Consider the following 25,204-nt stretch of genomic DNA (forward strand, 5'->3'; position numbering starts at 1 on the left):
CGACAGAAGTAAATGATGAACTTTCTTAAGCATACAAATAATTTAACATGATTTTGTCAGATGCAAAGAATTAATATTAAGTGGCTGGAATACATCGTTGGCTTATTAAAAATGTTTGTATCTCCCAATGCTCTTCCTAGCCAATATTTCCCTTAAGACTGGTCACGCCTCCCAGCCACGTGTGGATATGCATTCCATCAGAACAATTTTCGTCGTGTTCATTTTCCTATGCGAGTGTGTGAAGGAAAATGAAGCTTACATATTATACTGTAGGACTGCGTTAATACGTCCCCAAACATACATTCCTAGAGTGCGATGCGGCAAGGTTAATTTTCCTTTACACACTAACATAGGAAAATGAACCCAACGAATTGTTCTGATGGACTGCATATCCATTTGTGGCTAGGAGGCGAGACTAGTCTTAAAGGGAAATAATGGCTAGGAAAAGCATTGGGTGTTACAAGTTTTTCTTAGTAAGTCAACGATATAATAAAAATAATTGACTAATTTATGAAGTAGAATGAACCATTCTTCAGGAACGCCATTGGTGGTATTTTTACCAGTAACTATTTTGTGTTTGTCTATCTGAGTAGCGTGGTCGTTGCCCTTCTAATCTGAAAATACTGGGTTTGATCCTGGCTGAAGTCAATAGTTTTTAAGGGCTTTTACATGTTAATTACTTTCGGCTAATCAAGGAACTGCTGCGGGGTAAAATAACGACACCCTAGTCCCTTACAAATAATATATCGAACATTAAACTATTAAAATTTCTATTCTATTTCTATTCAAACTTGTGAGCTTTTTATTGTATAACAGTTGAGCATTTTCATTGTGTGAAACAGCGGTTTTACTGTCTCTTTCCAGATGCTGTTTCACAGCTATGGTCTTCCCTCTAACTCATTCAGCGCGCACCCTATCAATTGCACACAATATAAATTTCTCTATCACGCCGATAGTTTATCACCAACAATTCAATGGGAAGATATCCTTCAATTGATCTTGACGGAACCATAGAAAGAGTTCGGTAGTTACGATAGTTGATACATTTATGAATACCTTGAAAATACTATGATATATTTTAGTTTTGTTTGCGAGCACTTATCTAAATGTTTTGATGGCCTGTCACTTTAAAAGTTCATTAGTTGCTACACCATTTGTAGTCCTTTTGTTATGGACTCGACGTGTTCTTTGGCTTTGAGACGCAAGGCCGCGATAGAATTGCTCCGTGGGTCTTGGACGCCTGGAGGTGAGCCGACGGCGGCTGACGCGGGGGAGGGTTGCATCTTGGGGACGGTGTCGGGGACGATGGGTGGCGTCAGGTAGCTGGGGTAGCCTGTCTGCGGATGCGACAGGAAGCCAGGTAGAGCGCTAAGAAGAGGCGGGGCCAACCAAGGATCCACAGGGAGAGCGAGGCTGGAGCCCGCAGCCCGACCCAGCGAACCCACGTTGTGGTACTCGTTGAGACCCAGTCGAGCTGCTTCCATCTTCTCTTGTCTCCTCCACTTGGCCCGCCGGTTCTGGAACCACACCTGCAACAAATACAACCACAAATGTAACTAATGAATTCAAACTTGACTGACATAAATACGTCATAGGGCTGGGATATTCCAGAAATTTGTGTGACGAAGTAGTGTCATGTAACAAAATATCTGATGCCATGTTACCTATAGAGCATCCAGAGTTAAGAAAAGACTACAGGCCTTATGGGCCTGCTGCCTTCCACTGTTGCCATACTCGCTCACTCAGCGCGGCTCGGACACTGCTTGCGAAATACAGTCATGACATAAAATTATACAACGCTTGGTACAGCTGTTGCAAGACTAATAATAATATAAATGCCAGATTATCTCCAGTCATTAATGAAATTTCGTTTTGCCATAACGTTTCTAAGGATAATAGCCCACTGACTGTATCATTCGAAATAGAGGAAGAGTTTGAACATGCAGGGATGCGAACTAAATAATAATAATAATAATAATAATAATAATAATAATAATAATAATAATAATAATAATAATAATAATAATAATAATAATATGCATATCCAGAAACCGAAATGATTGTCTTGTTTCTTATAGCTGAGAAAGTTTCATGATCGTTGTTGCTTTAAGGGAGCGCAGTGCTGAGTCTATTAGCCCCCAGAAACATTTCATTATTAAGGCATATACTGTGTGGTTACAACACAGGAAGCTGACGGCGAGATATCTCTGTCTCGGTGATGTATCCTTCAGCTCATTTCAGATAAATTTACTCTCGTAAGTGACAACAGATGCAAGGGCTTCATGTTTATCACAAAATACGATAACTTAAATATTCTTCCGCAACATAAAATACGGAATGCTGAATGACCTATTCGTATGATTTCTTAAAATCAGGTAGTTCGGAGTTGCTGTTTTTCGGAAGTGAGGATTGTGTTCAGAGTTGGCGGTTCATCTCTAAAATAGAATTCATGAACAGTGCGCCGTATTCCACTTCTGACAAAATCATGGTATTTAAGAGTCTGGAATTACTGCGAATTAACTGTTTCCTTTCCCGCTTCTTGCTGGGACTCTGGAGTGCCCTTCGCTGGCTTCCTTCCTTATTTTGAAGACGGAAGTCTTCGAAATTCCTAAAAACTTTGCGGCTTTATCTACTACCCAGTTTACACTTTGTCCTGGATGCTTTGTTTTCAAATATGAAAATGAATTAAGCACCATTTGCCGTTCCTTTCTCCTGACAACTTCACTACTTATCCTTTTCACATGTCCAGCTATAATTTAAATGTATTACTCGCTGACTGATTATATAAAAAATACTAAACAGACAAAAACTATACACGATACACACAACCAAAAGCAATGCAATACACGAAAAATGAAACACAATAAATTATACTGTATTTATAACAAAACACTATGCGCCCCAGGAAGACGATCACTTCACTCTGCCGAATATCTCCCAATCATTGTAATGAGTGACACACACAAAAAGGGAAACATGCCGCACTGACCTCATCAATGATGATTCGCAGTGGTTAAGCTGAGTTACTACATGTGTTGTCTACTGTACACACTTCCGCACTACACGCTGAAATGTGGCGCGCAATGCGACAAGCATGGCCGGCTGTTCCGTGTACTGAACCGCATATACGATATTTAAAAGGATAAACTCAAAGATATCAAAATGATTTTACGTCTTATTTAGTATTGTATGGCACAACCAATCCTTGTTTCATAAGAAAAAGTATACATTTTGATAGGAATTCATTATAATGTTTATATACATGTAGAACTAAAGTGGGTCACACCAACAGAAGTAAAAGCCCATAAGGCCTGTAGTCTTTTCTTAACGCTGGATGCTCAATAGCAACAGTACCTTCAGAGCTCCACATGCCATGAATCTGTATGTCATGGCCACCTATCACTACTTCACATCACACTCTGACCGGTTGCTTGGTAACATCGCGTCATTGATTTTATTGAAAGACATATTTATGATAATTCGATTTTCCCAAAAGGAATTTAACAACTTGTTTAAATGTCATTATATCGTGTGTCCTTAATGAAGGCTGACATTTTTTGACATATCGTCGCTGCCGGGAAAAAACCTCCTATGTGAAATATTTTAGCTCAGAACTTTGGCCGGTAAGGTTCTGTCATCTAAGGTGCAGTGTTGTGTGAATACTGTCAAGGCATTCTCGCTATTCATGATGTATGTGTTGCGGGTCAGTATACCTCCAAAAATATTATCGCATACCGGTAGGAGGTTTTGTCCTGGCAACGACGGAATGTCTTATGGCTGGGGTAATGTGAAAATTTGCGTCAGGAAATCAGCGATACAAAATGTGACGCGATGTTACCTAGCCAAGGTGCAGGCTGCGATGTGAAGTATTAATAGATAGCCATGATTGAAAGACGTATAATCATAGACAGACGTTAGAGTGCACGTGATCGATGTGATCGTGCAGTCTGCGATATGAAGTGTTGGTAGATGGCCATGGCTGAGAGACATACAGAAGGCTAATTTATCAAAGAGGCCTCATCCCATCATACCCCAGAGAACTGATTATTCCATTTGTGGTACTTTCAGAGACCCTGATTTAGTTCCCCATTTTTACGAACTGAATCCTACACTTATCGACTGGGGCCGATGACCTCTATGTTAGACCCCTTTAAACAACAAGCATCATCATCATCATCATCATCATCATCATCATCATCATCATCATCATCATCATCATCATCATCATCATCATCACACTTATCGACTCCAAATTCCATAGACATGTCTCTCGAAAACGATTCGTTTTTCAATTTTTCAATTTGCTTCATTCATTGAAAAACATATTTATAATCATTTGTCTTTCCCCAAATGCTAGGCCTATTATTTAAGACGGTGTATTATATTGGTAACATCAATACTTTTTCTAAATTCTTCCTTACCCATCCTTGTGATTTCTATGCTCAGCAAAGCGCACAATTACAACTACTAAGTCAATTATTTCTTTCTTCCATTGGCACTTTGCCCTCAGGTGAGATTGTAGGGGAGGATCAATGTTGTATTCGTGGACTTGGATCAGGCATGTATTCAGTTCTTAAGTATTTCTGTGGTAGTTAGTTGTATGGTGTGTTGTGTCCTCGAACTGGAAAAATATCCTTGGCTCAAACGGAAATCGAAACCAATCCCTCAAAACCTACGCTTGCTACTTGGACCATTCATCTAAAGACCCTCACAAATTCAATTAAATAATTAAAAAAGTAAGTCAATGCAAATAAATAAATAAATAAGTACATTTATGTATGTCTACCACTTAGTCCCGTTTCAAATACGGGGTCGGGGATGAGGTGAGATTATGTATATGACATTTTTACGGCCGGATTCCCTTCCTGACGTCCACCTCAGTTGAGGAGTTAATGGTAATAATGTTATTGGCTTAACGTTACACTAACTACTGTCACGGTTTTCGAAGACCCCAAGGTGCCGGAATTTAGTCCCGCAGGATTTCCTTTACGTGCCAGTAAATCTACCTACACGAGGCTGATGTATTTGAGCACATTCAAATACCACTGAAATGAGTCAGGATTTAACCTGCCAAGTTAGAGTCAAAAAGGCCAGCGCCTCAACCGTCTGGACCACTCATCCTGACACTTCCAGGTACACTGCAGACTCAGATTAAATAACGATATAAAACAAACTAATATAGCAAACTCTCGAAACGATAAAGAAACTGAAATAACACAAATATTCATCTAAAAATGGCCCTAAGTCTTAGATTATTACATAGCTTTGAGTATCGGTTACAGTTCATTCAATCAATATCTCATTTTATATCAACGAGGAGGCAATTCCCTCCGGTTACAGCTTCTAGTACGAGACTACCAAGCGATTCACTCAGATATCTTTATTAAACGCAATCGCAACAGCGCATAATACACACATGTTTACACGACAGGGGACATAAACTCTCATTAATTTGTACTCAAAAGATATAAGATTGTATAGAGCGGGCTATGATAAAATAAAAAAGCCATTTCATAAAAATCAGATTTAATTTTGCTGGCTATTACGGTTTCCCCTTCCCCCGCCCCCTCTTGCCCGGGGCAGCCGCGTCACTCCCTTCCTACCCCACCCACCCCTCAAACTCAGCCAAATTGCTTTTGAACTGATACATTAATTGACAATTTAGCGCAATTCTTGGCGTGTGTAATGGCTGCGTTGAAGCTGTCCCAAATTGAGAGAATCTAATAAAGAAAACTTTTTTCCCTAAAGATTGCGCCCGCATTGAAAAAACCTTCCAGCCTTTAGGTTTTGCCAACACCAATAACTACATTGTGAAGGGACTATGGCACACGTACACTCACTCACTCACACACACACACACACACACACACACACACACACACACACACACACACACACACACACACACACACAAACATAAACTTCTAGTACAACGTTTCACATCCACCCAGCCAGCCAACCAACGAACCAACCAACCAACCAGCCAACCATCCAGGCAGCAAGCCACCCTGTCTTCTTCCTCCTTCCCCACCAAGACTTCAAAAAGAGACCGATAAACAAGTTACCAATATATACATCTCTCCCTATCTCCCTTCGTCTTGTCTCTCCTTCTTTTCCGTCTCCCGCCATCTCTTATCTTGTACGTCTTTCATCTTAAAAAACAGGAAATTTCCGACTCGTTTCAATTTTCTCTAATCTCCTGCCTCGTAAGCCTTGCCCTCTGGCAGCCTTATAAAAACATAAACTTGTCCGAAAATGAGTTTCATATGAGAATTGACGAAGATTTAATAAAGCCTCTACTAAAAAATCCTCTCTCGCTCTGCCATTCTCTCTCGTTTTTTTTTATTTAAAAGAGTCTCTTACCTTTAGCCAGAATGAAGATGATGACAAGGAGAGTGTCTTATGAACAAGCGTCATTACAAGGAAACTTGGGCAGGATTGCTGACGAAAACAACATTTTCTGCATATTATATCCTTAATGTCTCATTTAGCGTCTCATCAAAAAATAAAATGAGAGTAATAAGGTATTAAAGTTAGGAAACGTTGCGTGCCAGCGCGTCTTTGCGAGGTGAATACAGGGTTTATTAATAACCCTGTTAGTATACAAAGTGCCTGAATTAGAAAGTTGGAAATGTTAGACTTAACTTGAAAGAAAATTAAGTCGTGCTGCACTTGTGTACGTAACAGCTTTTTGGATGGTTTATTTAAGTAATAATAACAATACTGGTTTACTCACAACTTTTAATACGAGTTGTGATCATGTACTGCAACACGCATCACTAACTTGGATAATCACTTTTAAATGTAAATTAATAATATTATGCCGGTTTTATCATGATTTTAGGACGTAAATATTTATCACAAAAGTACCCTCCGTTAATATATCGTCGTTGCCGGGACAAAACCTCCTATGTGAAATATTTTAGCTTAGAACTTTGGCCGGTAAGGTTCTGTCATCTAAGGGCCAATATTGTGTGACAATTGTCAAGACATTCTCGCTCTTCATAATGTATGTGCTGAGGGTCAGTATATCTCCAAAAATATTAACACATAGGAGGTTTCGTCCCGGCAACGACGATATATAGTCTAAATAAAGAGTTCCTCTGTGAACTTTGGTAGGGATTTTTAAATTGACAGATCTGCGTTTGTGATATCTAGAAAAAATAAAATGCAAATTTTAAATTTCCATGGTGTAAGTACGTGTATCTCAAATAAAAGGTAGAACATAAGGGAGAGAACACTGCAATTTAGGCTATAAATAATTTTATTCATGCTGGCTGAAATAGGAGTTTGAAGGAAAGTTTAAACATTACTTTCCAAATATCTGTGTTCATATTGGCCTTATTGATAAATGCTACATAACAGAAATTTCAAGGAATAACATTTTCGATCTTCTTTGTATTAAAATTCGATCCTACGACGAATAATATCAAAATGAGAAGGATTTGCAAATTCGGATTTTCCATGCTTCATATATTTTGATTTAAATATGTGTTATGTGTGATGCAATGTCAACTGTGATGTGAAGTATTGATGGATGGCCAAGAATGACAAACGTATTATTAAACATAAAACATTTCGTCAGTGAAGAAACAATACTTCGTATGTCACAATGCTCTTTCTCTATATTATATTCCTTAAGACTGGTCACGCCCCCCAGCCACATAGGGATATGCGGACATTCAGAGCAGTGTTCATTGTGTTCATGCGGAAGTGTAAAGGAAAATGAACCTTAAATACAGTACGCTGTAGGAGTTCGTAAATACGTCATAAAAACATACATTCCTACAGTTCGGTACGGTAAGGTTCATCTCCCTGTACACACATGCACACGAAAATGAACACAATGAAAGTTATTCTGATGGGCTGCATATCCATACAGTACCGGTCAAAAGTTTAGGACCACATTAAAAAATCATGAAGTTCCATCTAGAACCTACAGTTGTGCTACTAGACATCTGTATTTTTCCCCCTGAGCTCTTGCATATAATATGATATACATCGCCTGATTTTAGTGATTTACGCCACGTTTTGTATAAGTTATACAATTTTAACTGTTGGAAGGTCACATGAGAAAGTCAACATTTTTTGAAATATTATGTACTGTATCGTCTAATTGGTTTCAAGTATCGCCACCAAGATTCTTTTATAGACTTAGCAATAGTTAGGGGTAATTTTAGTACAAATATAAAAATTCTTAAAAAATGCCGTACCCATGTTTGTGCGTTTTTTCTTAGACCAGCGCTAAATAGTCAATTTTTCCTTCTTCTTGTCATAGGTCACAGTGTGAGCCATCAGCATCAGAAATGTGTTCTTGGATGCTATCTGCAGAGTGCAAACTATGAGAGCAGATAAGTTTAATGCCGATAGCTCGTCCTGAGACCTTGGGCCATACATGACAAAGGCAAAGGAAAATCAACAATTTTGGCCCAGGTTCAAAAAAAAAAAAACAAAAAAAAAACACGCAAGAAAGCCGGTGCCGCATATTTTCGGAATTTTTATATTTATACTAAAATGGCCCCCTCATATTCCTATGTCTACAAAAAATTCTTGTTGGTGATACTTGCAACCAATTAGAGTATTCAATACATTATATTACCAAAATTTTTGATTTTTTGGAGTGATCTTTCAAGAGTTAAGAATTCATAACTTCCACAGCATTTGGACTAACTCAATGAAATCAGGCGACATGTATCCTATTAGATGTGAGAGCTCAGAAAGAAAATTACAGAGGTCTAGTGGCACAATTTAAGTTCTAGCTGACATTTAGCGATTTCTTTATGTGGTCCTAAACTTTCGACCGGTACTGTATGTGGTTGATAGGCGTGACCAGTCTTAAGAAGAATAATGGATAAGAAGAGCATTGTGAGATATGAAGTTTCGTTTCTTCAATGACGATTTGATTGACGTAATCTTGCAGGCTCTGATGTGGAATATTTATAGGTAGACATGACTGAGAGACACACAGAAGGCACCTTTCATCATACGCTAGACAAGTGATTATTTCGTTCGTGGTAATTTCGTAGGCTTTGAGCCAGTCTCCACCTTTTGAAGCCCTTTCTCGAAAACGATAAATTAGTCGTTAACAATTTGAGTTCCATTTCTTAATAATAATAATGTTATTTGTTTTACGTCCCACTAACTACTCTTTTACGGTTTTCGGAGACGCCGAGGTGCCGGAATTTAGTCCCACAGGAGTTCTTTTACTTGCCAGTAAATCTACCGACACGAGGCTGACGGATCTGAGCACCTTCAAATACCACCGGACTCTGCCAGGATCGAACCTGCCAAGTTGGGGTCAGAAGGCCAGCGCCTTAACCGTCTGAGCCACTCAGCCCGGCCAGTTGCATTTCTTGAAAGACATATTTATGATCATTTGCTGTTTCCAAAGGGAAATTTGACACCTTTTTATACCGCAGTAGAAAGGTTACCGGCCCTAATATTTGAAGACACTGTCTGTTCCAAAGCGCGTCGTGAGTGGATGTACGATCTATGAAGTTATCTCGTCGAATGGTACTGACACATATTATTCGAGATATTCGGTCCATGCTCTGGAGGGGCTGATAGAAATGTGGAGTTTACACACTGAACAGATCACGGCAGAGGAGACTACACGGATGATAACTACAGTAATAGACGAACAGCAGAGTTGGCAATTATCAAGCAATACATAAATAAATAAATAAATAAATAAATAAATAAATAAATAAATAAATAAATAAATAAATAAATAAATAAATAAATAAATAAATAAATAGTCCGCTTTTTCGGTGTAGTAGTTAGTGTGATTAGCTACCAACCCTGGAGGTTCGGGTTACATTCCTGGGCCTGCCACGAAATTTGAAAAGTCGGACGAGGACTGGAACGGGGTTATTCAGCCTCGGGAGCTCAACTGAGTTACCTTAGCCATATTCGAAGCGGTTTCCGTGCTTTCCCACATCCTCTGCAGACAAATGCCGGGATGAAACCTAACTTAAGGCCACGGCTGCTACTGCCCTCCTCTTGCCTATCCTTTCCAATGTTCCCGTCCCCCACAAGGTCCTTGTTCAGCATAGCAGGTAAGACCGCCCTGGCGAGTTACTGGTCCATCACCGCAGTTGTATCACCGACCAAATGTCTCATACTGTAGAACACGGCCCTTGAGGTGGTAGAGATGTTTAGTTCGGCGGAGAAACAAACCCTGGAGAGTAAACGAATTGAAAATAATATGTTAAAAAAATTGTATTGCCTCAGTTACCGTGTACAGACATTTTAATTTGACGCCATTTGGCTGCTTGCTCGTCAATTTCAACCTTCCTCTTTACTCTAGGCCTAGTAGTTGGCCGAATAAACCTAACTACTCCTGGGCTGAGGTTTTCTTTGAAAGGAATTTTGTCAGGCAAACACCAAATATGTCAATATGGAGGGTCTACCTGCCCTTCAAAAATTCGATCCAGAGGCTGATAATCTACCACTGTTCTACTAATTAATTAAATCCGATGAATTGACTTTATCTTTGTAGCTGCGACGTTAATTGTGTAATTAAGTGTTAAATTATACGACTGGTCGTCTAGCGACAGCTTACCTTTGGAAATAGCCGGGTTCAGTAGATCGGACGGTAGACCGCTGGTCTTCAGAGTTCGACTGGGTAAGTTCGATCCTGGCTCAGTCCGGTGTTATTTGAAGCTGTTCAAATGCGTCAGTATCGTGTCGGTCGTGTTTTTCTCCGGGTACTCCGGTTTTCCCTATCATCTTTCATTCCAGCAACACTCTCCATTAACATTTCATCTCATCTGCCAATTATTTATCATTACTCCAGAGGAGTGCGTCAGGCGTTGGCAGCCGGAACATTTTCTATCCTCGCCGCTAGATGGGGGCTTCATTCATTCCATTTCTAAACCGGTCGAACGACTGGAAGCAGGCTGTAGATTTTCACTTTTTTCATTTTATCGTGTTGGTAGGTTTACTGGCACATAAAAGAACTCCTGCGGGAGAGGATTCCGGCACCTTGGTGTCTCCTAAACCCGTAAAAGGAGTTAGCGAGACATAAAAGCAGATGACTTTTTATTTTTTATATATTTAATTAATCCGTTCACCCTCGAGGTTCGGATTTCCCCCCGGAATCAGCGAGGGATCCCACCTCTACCGCCTTAAGGGCAGTGTCCTGGAGCGTAAAATATTTGGTCGGGGATACAACTGGGTAGGAGAGACAGTACCTCGACCAGGTGGCCTCACCTGCTATGCTGAACAGGGGCCTTTAAGTTAGAGACCATCCCGGCCCTACCCTGCATTTGCCTAAAAAAGGAGAAGTGGGAAACCACGGAAAGCTACTTCGAAAATGGCTGAGGTGAGAATCGAACCCCCTATAATAAGTTGACTTTCTGAGGCTGAGTGGACTCCGGCCCAGCCCTCGTAACACTTTTCAAATTTCGTGGTAGAGCCGGGAATCGATCTCGGGCCTCCGGGGAAGGCAGGTAATCACACCAACAACTACACTACACAGGTGGACTACGCTCCGTGCTTATCAGAAACTACAGTAGGAAGACACTGAAATGGTATGGTGTAGGAACAACCGCATCGTATTTCATTTTAGCTGCAGTGGTTAACGGCCAGCGCTGAGGTTTGTGCACAGAGTTTCAAACGCGGTGTTAAAATAATATTTTTATACATACTGTATATTTCAGTCCCGTGGAAGCTGCAATAACAGAGGCGAATGGTATTTTTGATAACATTCACATTCGACGTACTGTTCTATGTTTGCTTGTTAAAATTACCTGGTAGGCCTATATGTTGTGATTCTTTAGGTGGTATGCGGGATATTGTCAGTTGAACTCTCCAAGCTTATTCGTGATCACTGGATTACCCCCAAGAGGTGGTTCCCTTCCAATGGACATCCTTCGACTCATAGAATCTTTCAGCCCTTCGAAACGTGTCCGCAGTTTTAGTCTTCGTCCGGGAAATCATTATTCGTATTATTGTCATGTTTCCCAGGCATTACATCTTACTTCTCCGTAAAGTTATAATATCATATCCACGAACTCATCACTCGAATGCATAGTGTTCTTCTATAAAGGGATTATGACTCGAATGTGCAGACAGGTTTGCCTTACTGCAAAACAACACAGTGTGCTGAAGAAGCATGTCATGGTTTCGCCTCGAAATGCCGCTATGTGATAATGTTGAGAGGAGAAATACTGGCCCACAGCACATGTATCACTTAGTTCATATATACCGGCGGAAAAAATATCTGAACACCATGAATGGGTTGTGCTAGATGAACGAACGTTAGTAGGCGTATTTACACATCTGAAAAATGACGTTGATTCAAATTTCCCGCAAATTGCATTAACGTGGCGCTAGTAGCGGTCCCATGACGTTGCACACCAGGTTTGATTTAAATACGGGCTGTCCTGTGTGGGAGCGTTAGTTACCTGTGAGATTGGGCGGAGTGTTTGTTACTCGGTCAACGACGACGAAGGGGCCAGTATCAACACCTCACTGCGGTTGAACGTGGCCGTGCAATGGGGCTACGTGAAGGTGGATTTTCCTTCCGTGCTATTGTAGAACGATTTGGCAGGAATGTCTCTACTGTGCATGCGTGCTGGCAGCAGCGGTCACGAGAAGGTACGCTCGCAACCAGATCGGGCTCCGGACATCCCCGAGGGAGGACCGCCGTATTCGACGTATAGCTGTGGCGCAGCGGATTGTGTCTACAGCAGTAATTCGAGCGGCATTTGGCACCACAGTGACGCAACGAACTGTTCGAAATCGGTTACTTGAAGGACAGATCCGAGCCGGACGCCCTGCGGCGTGCATTCCACTTACCCCAAACCATCGCCGTCTACGACTTTAGTGGTGTCAAGCGAGAGCTCGTTGGAGGATGGAGTGGACGTCCGTTTTACTTCTTTTCTTTCGATGAAAGCCGGTTCTGCCTTGGTGCCAGTAATGGCCGTGTGTTGGTTAGAAGGAGGTCAGGTGAGTACCTGCATTCCACCTGTCGACACACTGGACTTACATCGGGAGTTCTGGTGTGGGGAGCATTTTCTTATGACAGCAGGAGCGCTATCGTGGTTATCCCACGCACCCTGACTGTAGTTGTGTACGTCCGACTGGTGAAGCGACCTGTTGTGTTGCCATTCATGAAGAGCATTACCGGGGGTGTTTCCTAGCAGGATAATACACGCCCACAGGCCACTGTTGTAACCCGACGTGCTCTACAGAGTGTCGACATGTTGCCTTGGCCTGCTGCATTCCCCGATCTGTCCCCAATCGAACACGTATGGGACATCGTTTGACGACAACTCCAGGGTCATCCACAACCGGCATTAACCGTCCCTATATTGACCGACCAAGTGCAAGACGCATGGAACTCCATTCCACAAGCTGATATCCGGCACCTTTACGACACAATGCATGCACGTTTGCATGCCTGCATTCAAACGTCAGGCAATTACACCGGTTATTAATGGCCAGCATAGCACATTTGCGATAGCTCTTCTCGCGCGGATATTAACCTGTAGCATTGTATCTTTAATCAGTTAAATATATTACCTCGAGAAATATTATATTGATACAAATTTTCGTATTCTACATTCCTTATTTCATGGTGTTTGGATATTTTTTCCGCCAGTGTAGTCCATGCAATACTGAACCTTGGATGACAGAATCTTTTGGGTCAGAGTTCTAAACTGAAATAGAATCGCGAGTTCTTAAGCCCAGGTAGTTGCTACGCGTGGACAGTGTACCCATTACTTTTGTGAATGACCCATGTATAATGTTAAGAGTAATTTTCATAATGCGTTTGTGCGTAGTCGGTGCTAACATAGCGATATTTATTATGTATACCTGACTTGCTTTAACTTCCGTATACGGAAATCTTAGACTTCAAAAACGTCAACTAGCAAGCTCGATAGCTGCAGTCGCTTAAGTGCGGCCAGTAACCGGCAATCAGGACGTAGTGGATTTGAACCCCACTGTCGGCAGCCCTGAAGACATTTTTCCGTGGGGCCTATGATATGAGATGTTAGGCCCCTTTAAACAACAGTCATCATCGTCATGTCCGACTCGTTGGCTGAACGGTCAGCGTACTGGCCTTCGGTTCAGAGGATCCCGAGTTCGATTCCCGGCCGGGTCGGGGATTTTAACCTCAATTGGTTAATTCCAATGGCACGGGGCTGTGTTGTCTTCACCAATATTTCATCCTCATCACGACGCGCAGGTCGCCTACGGGAGTCAAATAGAAAGACCTGCACCTGGCGAGCCGAACCCTTCATTTCATTTTCATCATCATCATCATCATCATCAGTTTTCCGTGGTTTCCCTTTTTCACACCAGGAACATGCTAGGGCTCTACATTATTTGAAGCCACGGCCGCTTCCTTCCCACTCCTAGAACTCTCCTGTCTCTTCGTCGTCATAAGACCTATCTGTGTCGGTACGGCGTGAAGCAACTTGTAAAAATAACGACATCAAATGGCGAAGTCTTCGTAAAGGATGTCTAACCGAGTACAAAATGAAAATGCAAATAAGAAAGACTTGAGAGATGCAGTGTTTGAATCATCACTGTTCCGAGTAGCCAGTTATATCTACTCCACGCAGCTACTTCAAGCATCCTGTTCAAGTATTTTAACTCTGTATTCACTAGGAGAGCGAAAATTCTCTCTTCGAAAAATTACTTATGTGTTACAGGCTCATGGCCCAGTTTAAAGGCTTTATGGAATGTTTTAACAGTACCAATTATATGGCGTAAACTACCACAGCATGTAAAATAATGTGAGAAATACATTTCTATCAATTTCGATGTGATGAAACTAAGTAAAATTTCAGTGAACTGACATGTTTGTAATTGCTCCTAATTATCACTTATTCTGTGATAGCGCGACCGCTCAGGCACGCAAGTCTCTAGTGAAAGCTCATCTAGGCGCGAATATGATTTGTAGAATACAGAATCATTTCGTAAAAATTAGTAGGGATAGGCTCCGGAATGAAGAGGTCCGTAATAATGCAGAAGTAAAGCAGTCACTAAGCAAAAATGTAAGAATATCAAAGCTCAAATGGTAGGCCATGTAAAAAGTATGGATCAAATGAGGACAGCAAGGAAATGACTGTAAGAGGAATCAGAAGGCAAAATACCTTAGAGGCAGACCAAGGAAACAGTGGATCAGTCAAGTAAAGCAGGACCTGGGGGAAGAGGAGTGGAATGGCACTAAGTTGAGGAGGAAGAAATTATTATTATTATTATTATTATTATTATTATTATTATTATTATTATTATTATTATTATTATCAGCATAGCGGAATTTTATCATTACTTTTGTTAGCATTATTATTATTATTGTAAGATACTGCATGTAATGCATCTATGTGTTTATGGAACGTTTGTACCCATTTGCACGCCCGATTTAAAATTAAATTGAATTCAATTTATTACAAATTTTAGTCGTGCCGCACTAACATAAATGCTTGAAGTTCGGAACGATTCCCAAAGAACAAGCAATATTTCAACAGGGTATGATTATTAAGCACTTCAAATTGATTTTCCTTTAAGGTAAGGATCTCAGTTGCACCCAAATACTGATACAGTACATCCCAGGTAGGAGGGAGCTTGTGATCGCATTAAAAGAGCAGGGTCCCAGTTTCCTGGGGGAACCATCTCATTTCCGGACCGCCACAGCCTTCTGACGTTCGGCTGTTTGCTAAGACACACAAGAAACTTCAATCTCGGAGCCTTAATAAACTTTAAATTGGATTCGGTCGTCATTTCTTTACAAATGTTGATTTAAGACCTCGTTCCGTGGGGGTCTACCAAGCCAGAGTTCACTTATTTAGATCATATTCACTAATGGAACCAATATATTGACTTACCAGTTTACAACCAATTGATCATACCCGGTGGATGGTAAGTCGGTACGTGGAGTATTGCACCAATACTATATTAAAAATAAAATAATCAGGTTTCTCCACATTGTCCTTTATTATTATTATTATTATTATTATTATTATTATTATTATTATTATTATTATTATTATTATTATTATCTCTACCCATTATATTCCTTAAGACCGGCCATGCTTCCCAGCCACATATTTAGATGCTGTCCATCAGAATAATTTTCGTTATGTACATTTTCCTTTGCCGGTGTGTAAAGGAAAATGAATCTTAAATACATTATACTATAGGAGTGCGTAAATTCGCCATGCAAACAACATCCCTACAATATTGTATGGTGAGGTCCATTTTCCTTTACATGCTAGCTTTCAAAATTGAACACAATGAAAATTATTGTGATGGGCTGGGTATAAGTATGTGGCTGGGAGGCGTGACCAGTCTTAAGGAATATAATAGGTAGGTAGAGCATTGGAACATACTAGGTTTTAAAAAAACATCGATATTTTGAAACAAGAAATCTAATCTTCAATTTCATACAGTCTCACTCTCCTTGAAGTGAGTTTTGCCTGCTTGCGCAATGCCTCACAGGTTCCAGTAAAATTGGCTTTTGACCAAATCTGTATTCATATGATGAATAGAACAGAGAATATTTGGTCCTATGTTCCATACCGTGAAGCATCAGTATAGCTGATTGATTCTTTGTATTCGTCTCAATGAACTCATGTGACTTTATTCAGCAACATTGATTGTATTGCTGTTGATGTTCCCTTCATCCTGGAGAAAATTATGTCTCTTCCTCTAAGCCCTCTCCCTCCTCCGATTTATCAATATCTTCCCCTCTCCTTCGGGGCTCTTATGATTGGTTTATTTCGTCTCTGTAACAAGATGTTCAGACACAAATGGGTCACTAAAGTAACCACATATATGGGGTTGTACACGTATAAAGAATAATTAGTTTGAAGGGAAAGAATCCCTGGAGATCACTTCCTGAAACTTTCCTGCTCTAAAAGTAAACGGGCTTTTACTAAGCTATACTTATCAGAAATTAATGTCCATTCATCTTAACTATAGCGTATTCCTTTCAAGTTATTTAGACATCAGCTTTTGTAAACGGGCACTGCTCATGAACTATAACCGTAAATGAGTAGGCTCGATCAAACAATGCTTCGCCCATGGTTCAATTCCGGATCGGGCCAAGGATTTTAATCGAGTATAATTTTTTTGCTGATTCGAGGCCTCGGTGTTTGTGTTTCTATTCATGTACTTCACTTCATATACCTTCGTCTATATATAATACATCGCACTATAATTCAACACAGAAACAAGCAGTGGTGAATACATTACTCCAAATAGGGTTGGCAACAAGAGGGGCATCTGGCCATAAAACTCGACTAGTTCCATATCAAGTGTCCAACCCCTTAAACGGGAAAAAGTCTATTATTATTATTATTATTATTATTATTATTATTATTATTATTATTATTATTATTATTATTATTATTATTTCCTTCTCTGTTAGGGACTTCTAGGGACCACGTGACAATTTCAATGCTTCATCCTTTGTTGTTCCTTCTTCTTCCAATACTCCTTCATCTGCTCCCTATGTCCCCTTTCCCCTCCTCGGATAATTTTGAGCCTGTTTTCTTTCCCACCTGACCTTGGAATCCTTCCATTTTCAACACTTTCTTTCTAAAAAATATCTCTCTCTGTTGTTTCTTCTTCCCCTATGTTGTTTCTTCCCAAATCTTTCTTGACTTCATGAATCCAGGTTGTTGTTGACATCTTGTTCCAAAGAGATTTAAAGATCTGTTTTGTTAACCTGTTGTCATCCATTGTGTATAAATGTCCAAAATTATCTATCGCCTCTTCCGCATTGTATCTGTTACGTTTTCTATGTTCCGATATTTTCATTATTATTATTATTATTATTATTATTATTATTATTATTATTATTATTATTTTACATCGTTATGCCTGATTAAGAAGCATGGTTTAACTCACTTAGTCGGAAAAGGTCTTGAGGCAACCTCTAAGACTTACTATCTTCAAATATCTTTGGAACAAGATGTTAACAACAACCTGGATTTATGAAGTCAAGAAAGATTTGGAAAGAAACAACACAGGGGAAGAAGAAACAACAGAGAGAGAGAGAGAGAGATCGATTTACTGCATCTTACTAGTATGGTGGATTCAATTATTATTATTATTATGGCATACCGGCCTCATTGGCACATCTCATTGTTAGTTTTCCTTCTCTTCTCAAGGTAGCAGATTGATCCTGTTTGAGGTCGGAAACATTTTAGGATGTCTGAATACGACGAGTTAACGAACATCTATAGAACAAACGCCTGACATTCTGCCACCTGCTCAAATATTAAGTAATCATAAGGCTGTTGATAAAACAGCATTGTTGCATATTTACTGGGATGGCATTAATAATTCCATTATCTGTCCTGTGAGACAACAATCACCACTATTAGCTATTATAATACACTAAATAATAATAATAATAATAATAATAATAATAATAATAATAATAATAATAATAATAATAATAATAATAATAATAATAATAATAATAATAATGTTATTTTTTATGTCCCGCTAACTACTTTTACGGTTTTCGGAGACGGCGAGGTGCCGGAATTTAGTCCCGCAGGAGTTCTTTTACGTGCCAGTAAATCTACCGACACGAGGCTCCCTCAAATACCACCGGACTGAGCCAGGATCAAACCTGCCGAGTTGGGGTTAGAAGGGCAGCGCCTTAACCGTCTGAGCCACTCAGCCCGGCTAATACACTAAATATATGATCCTAATTTCGGTGTAAATTGTGCTTATGCGGAGTCACAACCATAAAAGTAAAAATTAAGCAAGTTCCTGCAGAACACGGTGATCCATATCAGCATGGATATATTTTTTCCTCTCCTACGCACCAGAAACTCTCAACTTCCAACATAAAACACTGAAAGGAAAATCGGAAGTGAGAGAATGTAAAATAATGAGAAAAATATTAAGACCGAGAATCCAAGATGTGGCAAATTTTACAAAAACAAATGCGGAAATATGTAAAAGAACCTCCAAAATTAAAGACACAATTCGCATGCGAAAAGTACAATTCATGTTGCACTTGGAATATGAACTCAAACAGACTGACTCACAGAACTGACACATTCTTAACCCATTCAAGTCGCAATACATGGCCACTTGTTGACTGTGAAATCCAATTTAATTTGCCCGCCCGTAGTTTGAGCGTACCTGTACACAAACATGTGCATAAAATAAAAACGAATGCAGATAATTCACTGAAATTTCATATTCATGTTTTGAAATGAAATGGAAATGGCGTATGTCTTTTAGTGCCGGGAGTGTCCGAGGACATGTTCGGCTCGCCAGATGCAGGTCTTTGGATTTGACTCCCGTAGGCGACCTGCGCTTCGTGATGAGGATGAAATAGTGATGAAGACGACAGACACACACAGTCCCCGTGCCAGCAAAATTAACCAATTATGGTTAAAATTTCCAACCCTGCCGGGAATCGAACCCTGGACCCCTGTGACCAGAGGCCAGCACGCTAACCATTTAGGCATGGAGCCGGACTCATGCCGTTAAAGGTTATGACTAACCCATTCTTCATTCCTTGCGTGACTGCTGGCTGTGGTACAAATGTTTCCTTTGAAATAATTTCAAAAAGACGGATCCGTGTACTCTAAAATCGTTGCAATTTCGGACGGTGGACCCACTATACACTTTTAGTAAGTTTTTTGGAACACCTCTGTATCCACGAAATGGATATATTCAGTATTATCGTCTTTTTTCTCCAGTTTCCAATCACTATGACTTTTTTGTGCCACCGGCCACGCGCGTATTGAAGAATCTAGCACTGCACATTGAATCTCTCTTTCTTCAATATTCTGCTCACTTCGGTAACTTTCACCATTGCTATCACTATCCTCCACTATGTGGATTTAGCCCTGTTTCACGGCCGGATGCCCTTCCTGACGCCAACCCTATATGGAGGGATGTAATTGGTATTGCGTGTTTCTGCGGTGGTTGGTAGTTTAGTGTGTTGTGCGAACACGAACACCCGGTCCCCGGGCCAAAAGAATTAATCAGAGGCGATTAAAATCCCCCAACCGGCCGGGAATCGAACCCGGGACCCTCTCAACCGAAGGCCTCAACGCTGACCATTCAGCCAATGAGTCGGACCATGTAGTGAATGGATCATTTTCGCCATTCTGGCGTATGCAATTTTGTTGTCTCCATCTATAACAATGCCAACGGCCGTAGCCGTGTTGAAACACCGGATCCCGTGAGATCTCCGAAGTTAAGCAATATTGGGCGTGGTCAGGAGTTGAATGGGTTGCCACGCGCTGTTGGTGGCGGTTAAGGGAATGGAAGAGCGGAAAGGAACTGGCCACCCTACCGCACGTAAACTCCGGCTCGGGAACACCTCTGCGGAGGTTCGGACCTGCCTTCGGGCAGAATAACCCTTACCTTACCCTATAACAATGAGATAGACATCCTTCCGCTGAGTTTGCGAAGTGTCGTCTATCAAGTTTGATCGTGGATGCTTCGTTGTAGGTGTTTCCATGGTAGAGTGTGGTGGCGGTGGTGATTATTGTTTTAAGAGTAAGTACAACTGGACAACCATCTTCTGTTAACATTAGTCAGAAGGGGGGAAATGGGAGGGATCCGACACTTCGAAAAATAAAGGTATCGGCCAAAGAAAGGGTAGGGCCACCAATTGTGTGAAAATGAAGCACTGCCCAGGGCTTGAATGCTCTTATACCGTCGGAGAAGAACAAGTATTAACCAAGGGAGGTAGGTTAGCTGAAGGTGAGGAGCCAGGTTAAATAAGAGGAAGCTAAGGATCCCGTGTTGGACAACCCCGCTCCCAAGTTAAGAGCCCATCGGGTTACTTTGGGTGTTAATCTTCAGATGAGATGGAATTTCGTGTGTTTGGTCCTCGATAAAATACCTTTCATTGGACAAGGTGAAACTGCCATTTTGTTGCACGTGACGCCATCTATTAACATAAGGCTGAACCATGTCCTACTGCCTGGTTTGAAGTTTCCAGTAGTGAAAGGAATAACTGACAAAAGAAAATCGTTAATTCCCATCATTCAGCGAAGTGAGATTATCATTTTGGAATAATCATTCAATGGGATCAGACAGAAAAGTCCCGCTGCCTGCTTTGATGTTTTCGCAATCAATTTATTTCTGTTCTGTGCATTTAAGTTGCTGCGTTGTAGTGTTGGCAATGATAGTAGACGTCATCTCCATTTATCCGTATTACAATGACTGATTTAGGCAATGAAAATATCAGGAACACTTCTCCGGCCATAGCTGACCACTCAGTTTTAGGTACCTTTTGTAAACTTTACCTCGGAGATTTCTTTTGCCCAGCGACAATTATATACAATAAATTATTGTTATTATTGTGGAAAAGGGTGGTGTAGCAGCTCAGCTGTTTGACTGTCATCCCGGTGACCGTGGTTTGATTCCTAGTGTTGCTGTGGCAGGATTTTCACCCGTGGTGTTTCGCACGCACAACCCTTTCTTTCACCAGCTCGCGGACGGTGCCCCAGGGCCGAGAAATTTATGGCTTGTCGACCTCTTACAGGTCTTGAATACCATGTCAATGTCATAATCGTTATTGCTATGCCTAAAATTTTCTATATGTACAGGTTAGCATGGTTCTACTAGATCGTTAATTGTCCAGTGTGTGGCCTGGCGCAAATGCGCAGGAGACCGCGCTTTTCTCATAAGCAATATGAATTGGCGTGAGGCGCCTTTGATCAATTAAGCAGCAGTACGGACGTAAGCCACCCATCCACTGAGTGAGCACGCCCGATGCTGCTTAACTGTCATTGCAATTTACTTTCTGTTCCAGTGCCTTAAGGAGTGAGGGCTTTGCATTGCGGGGTGGGTACAGGGTCAGGTTTCGTGGCGGGGGTGGTGAGGTTTGGTAGGTTAATGTAGGATAATCTGTCGGTGTGGCATGGCGGGTGGGTGGGCCTGGAAGGGCGATGCGACCTTAAATCAACGGTCACAACTCTTTCATACTTCAGTGCGTACAGGGAAACTGGAAATGTGGGACAACCTGCTGAAATGATGATGATGATGATGATGACTATTGTTAATAACATTTAGCACCCAGCTATGATCATTTGTTACTTCTGGTATAATTGCTGTGTACTCGTACATCGGGGGTACGAAGATAAAACAATTGGATTTTGGGAGAACGCCTGCCGAAAAGTTTGAATACAACCGTTCTATACTATCGCCCTAAATTAATATTTTATTCTAACAAGGGGGCATTCCCTACTCGTCACCACCGATTTCGCTCGAATTTATAGAACATGCGGAGCTTGGTTGGAAATGAAAGTACCCAAAGTGGGAACTCCAAATGGCCAAGCGTATAAAAAATAAAAATAAAAATAAAAATGTTGACGCGGCTCTCACACCGTATAAGCCACTTACGTTAGCGTGCACGCCGAGCTGTAGATGGCGAAGCGGTAAGAGCTTGGACTAGTAATTCGATGGTCGTGAGTTCGATTGTCAATGTGGAGAATATTTTTCTCAATTTTTATATTATTCGTTTATTTTATTTTATTTATTTATTTATTTATTTATTTATTTATATGCAAAAGTCATATAGGACATTATTTCTATATTGAGCGCACAATTGTAGAAAATTTGGAGTTGCGAACTTTTCCGATGTGTTCAAACAAAAATTCTTCTTTTTCTCCTTTATTGGCTATCTCCTCTCCTTGGGGAATGTGCCATAAACGTAAATAGTCGTTTCGCTGTGGGATTCGTTTCCACCTGACAAGTGAAGGTTGCTCCTGGAGGCTGTACACAAACAATAGATTCTTGGCGCAGGTAGAAAATAGTCTGTCAATGAAATCACAATTTTTAACCTTTTCAATGCCTTTTGCGTATAAAAAAATAATTATTCACCTTTTTGCTTAATTGGAAAATGAATAATATAAAAGTTGATAGAAAAGAAACATTCTCCACAGGGGGAGTCAATCCCACGACCATCGAATTACTAGTCCGAGCTCTTTCCGCTACGCCAACTACCGCTCGGCGTGCGTGTTAATGTAAGTGGTTTATACGATGCGAGAGCCGCGTCAACATTTTAATTTTTATTTTCTATACGCTTGGCCATCTGCAGTTCCCACTTTGGGTATTTTAATTTCTAGCGAAATCGGTGGTGACGAGTAGGGAATGCCCCCTTGTAAGAGAATGAATATAAGAGCTGTACACCTAACTTCAGTGAATGGCTCCTAAAACTTAGCAAGGGAGAAGTAGGTTAAAATTGCCTTATTGAGATTACATAAAATCAGATTTAAAAAGAACAGTATTGTACGGGATTTAATGAGTTTTTTTATCCGAGTGTGAGTTCATTTTTTTCAAAAGTTGCGATTTCGTGCTTGACAAACGAACAAGCTGATGACATCACCAACAGGTTCTGAATAAAAACATGTTTTTAATATTTCGTCGTTGCCGGGACCAAACCTCCTATGTGATAATATTTTTGGAGATATACTGACCCGCAGCACATACATTATGAAGAGCGAGAATGTCTTGATAATATTCATACAATATTGCAACTTAGATGACAGAACCTTGTCGGCCAAAGTTCCAAGCTAAAATATTTCACATAGGAGGTTTTGTCCCGGCGGTGAAGATTTTCAATCGAAGAAACTAAAAGATGGTTTCCTTCAAGGAACCTTATTTTTGATATAAAGGCCAAAGGCAGGAAGGCAAGGGAGCGTGCATTTTTAAACTCTTTTACCTGATTCTCTTTATCATTCGGTATACGTGCCCCCAATTATAAACAAATTTACCCATAAAAATGTGATTGACGTTACGCATAGTGAATTGCGGCCAACAAGTGGACCTGTCGTTATCATCACAACTCTGCAACTCTCACTTTACATTGGAAACAACGTCTGCGGACCTCCCTATGCCTTTTCTCGGATAACGCCAAGAGACATGCAATTAAAAAATTCTTATTCACTTCATGTACAGCAATTTACTTCGATATCCGTACACATTGTAGAACACCATAGCGAAGCGCGGGCACATTTGCTAGTTTTTTATATAAAGGCTAAAGGCAGGCTTTTATAGAAGTGGAGGCACATGCTTCCTCTAGTGAACCGTCACTGCATTGTCCTACACAAGAGGCTTGTAGTGGTGTCTCAACGGCGCACTAGACGCCAGCGTCTTGGAAAGGTGTATCAATCCAACTGATGAGCCCACTGTTACACTGGGGCGAAACGCTTGTAATTTCACGATTGAAATAGCCTGAAGAAATTGTTGAAACTAAATAATGGGTTCCTTCTAGGAACCTTATTTTTCATATAAAGGTTCTGAATAGTTTGATAGTTGACCAAATAACGTACATCACCATTGGATACGTATAGTGTGATGATGATAATAAAGCTGGTTTGGGCATCGGAACAAGATTGACAGTACTGAAGCTAGACAATGATTGAGACTATACTTAACGTGCGTAGTTAGAAGTAACCATCTGCTAAATACCGTAGAGGAAGCAGAAGTAGACAGAATGAAAGAGGTAGATGGACAAGGTAAGCATTGCTAAAGCTAATAAACGAAACTGCATGTACAATGAAAGAAATTTCAAGGCTGAATCGCCTATTTCCGAATTCTTTGTCTCACAGACGGTGGAGAGGAAACTTCAAGTAACTTGTATAGTACGGCGGATCTGGACTTATCCAACTACTGGTGTGCACGGTATTTCCAACTGTTTTGGCTATCTCTTTTGTATAGATAGGTTTACGAAATTTTGTGGTTGGTAGTAATAGACAGCGACGGTCTGCTGTGAGTGAGAATGTTTAATAGGCGTACCTTGGTTTCGCAAGAGCTGACTACGGCCGACTCGTCGAGAATTAATGCAGCTTCGTTTGCCATCTGGTTGTCGTTCTAACATGTGCACCACCCTGTTTGAAGCAAAGCTGGAAGGTAGGTTACCCACCAACCTGAGGTTGAGGAGGAGGAGAAGAAGAGGAAGAAGAAGATATGAAGTGGCGAATAGCAACCGGAGTTTCTTGCGACCGCAGGATGAAAGATCATATAAAATTAAAGCACTACCCTACTGCCATCCGTCCTGTCGCTCTCCATCGCTGCGAATGCTGGCTGAGAAGAACCGAGACAGAACGCCGTCTTAGCGTAATGGGGACGGAGATGCTCCGATGGACAGCGAACATCACTAAAATAGATCGCATTTCCAACGACAGCATCAGAAAACGGTTTATCGTTGCCCCAATCCACAAGAAAATCCGTGAGAGCCGCCTCCGATGACATG

General features: G+C 40.8%; 1 protein-coding gene across 1 annotated transcript in view; it reads right to left on the reverse strand.

The window, feature by feature from the left end:
* Positions 1-1,145: 1,145 nt before the first annotated feature.
* Positions 1,146-25,204, reverse strand: part of LOC136872289 (retina and anterior neural fold homeobox protein 2-like) — a 381,631-nt gene continuing 357,572 nt past the window's right edge. The window contains exon 3 of the mRNA XM_067146109.2: positions 1,146-1,529. Coding sequence (XP_067002210.2) covers positions 1,146-1,529 — 384 coding nt within the window. The remainder of the gene's footprint in view (positions 1,530-25,204) is intronic.

The sequence above is a fragment of the Anabrus simplex genome, chromosome 4 (assembly GCF_040414725.1).
Source record: "Anabrus simplex isolate iqAnaSimp1 chromosome 4, ASM4041472v1, whole genome shotgun sequence".
Lineage (NCBI taxonomy): Eukaryota > Metazoa > Arthropoda > Insecta > Orthoptera > Tettigoniidae > Anabrus > Anabrus simplex.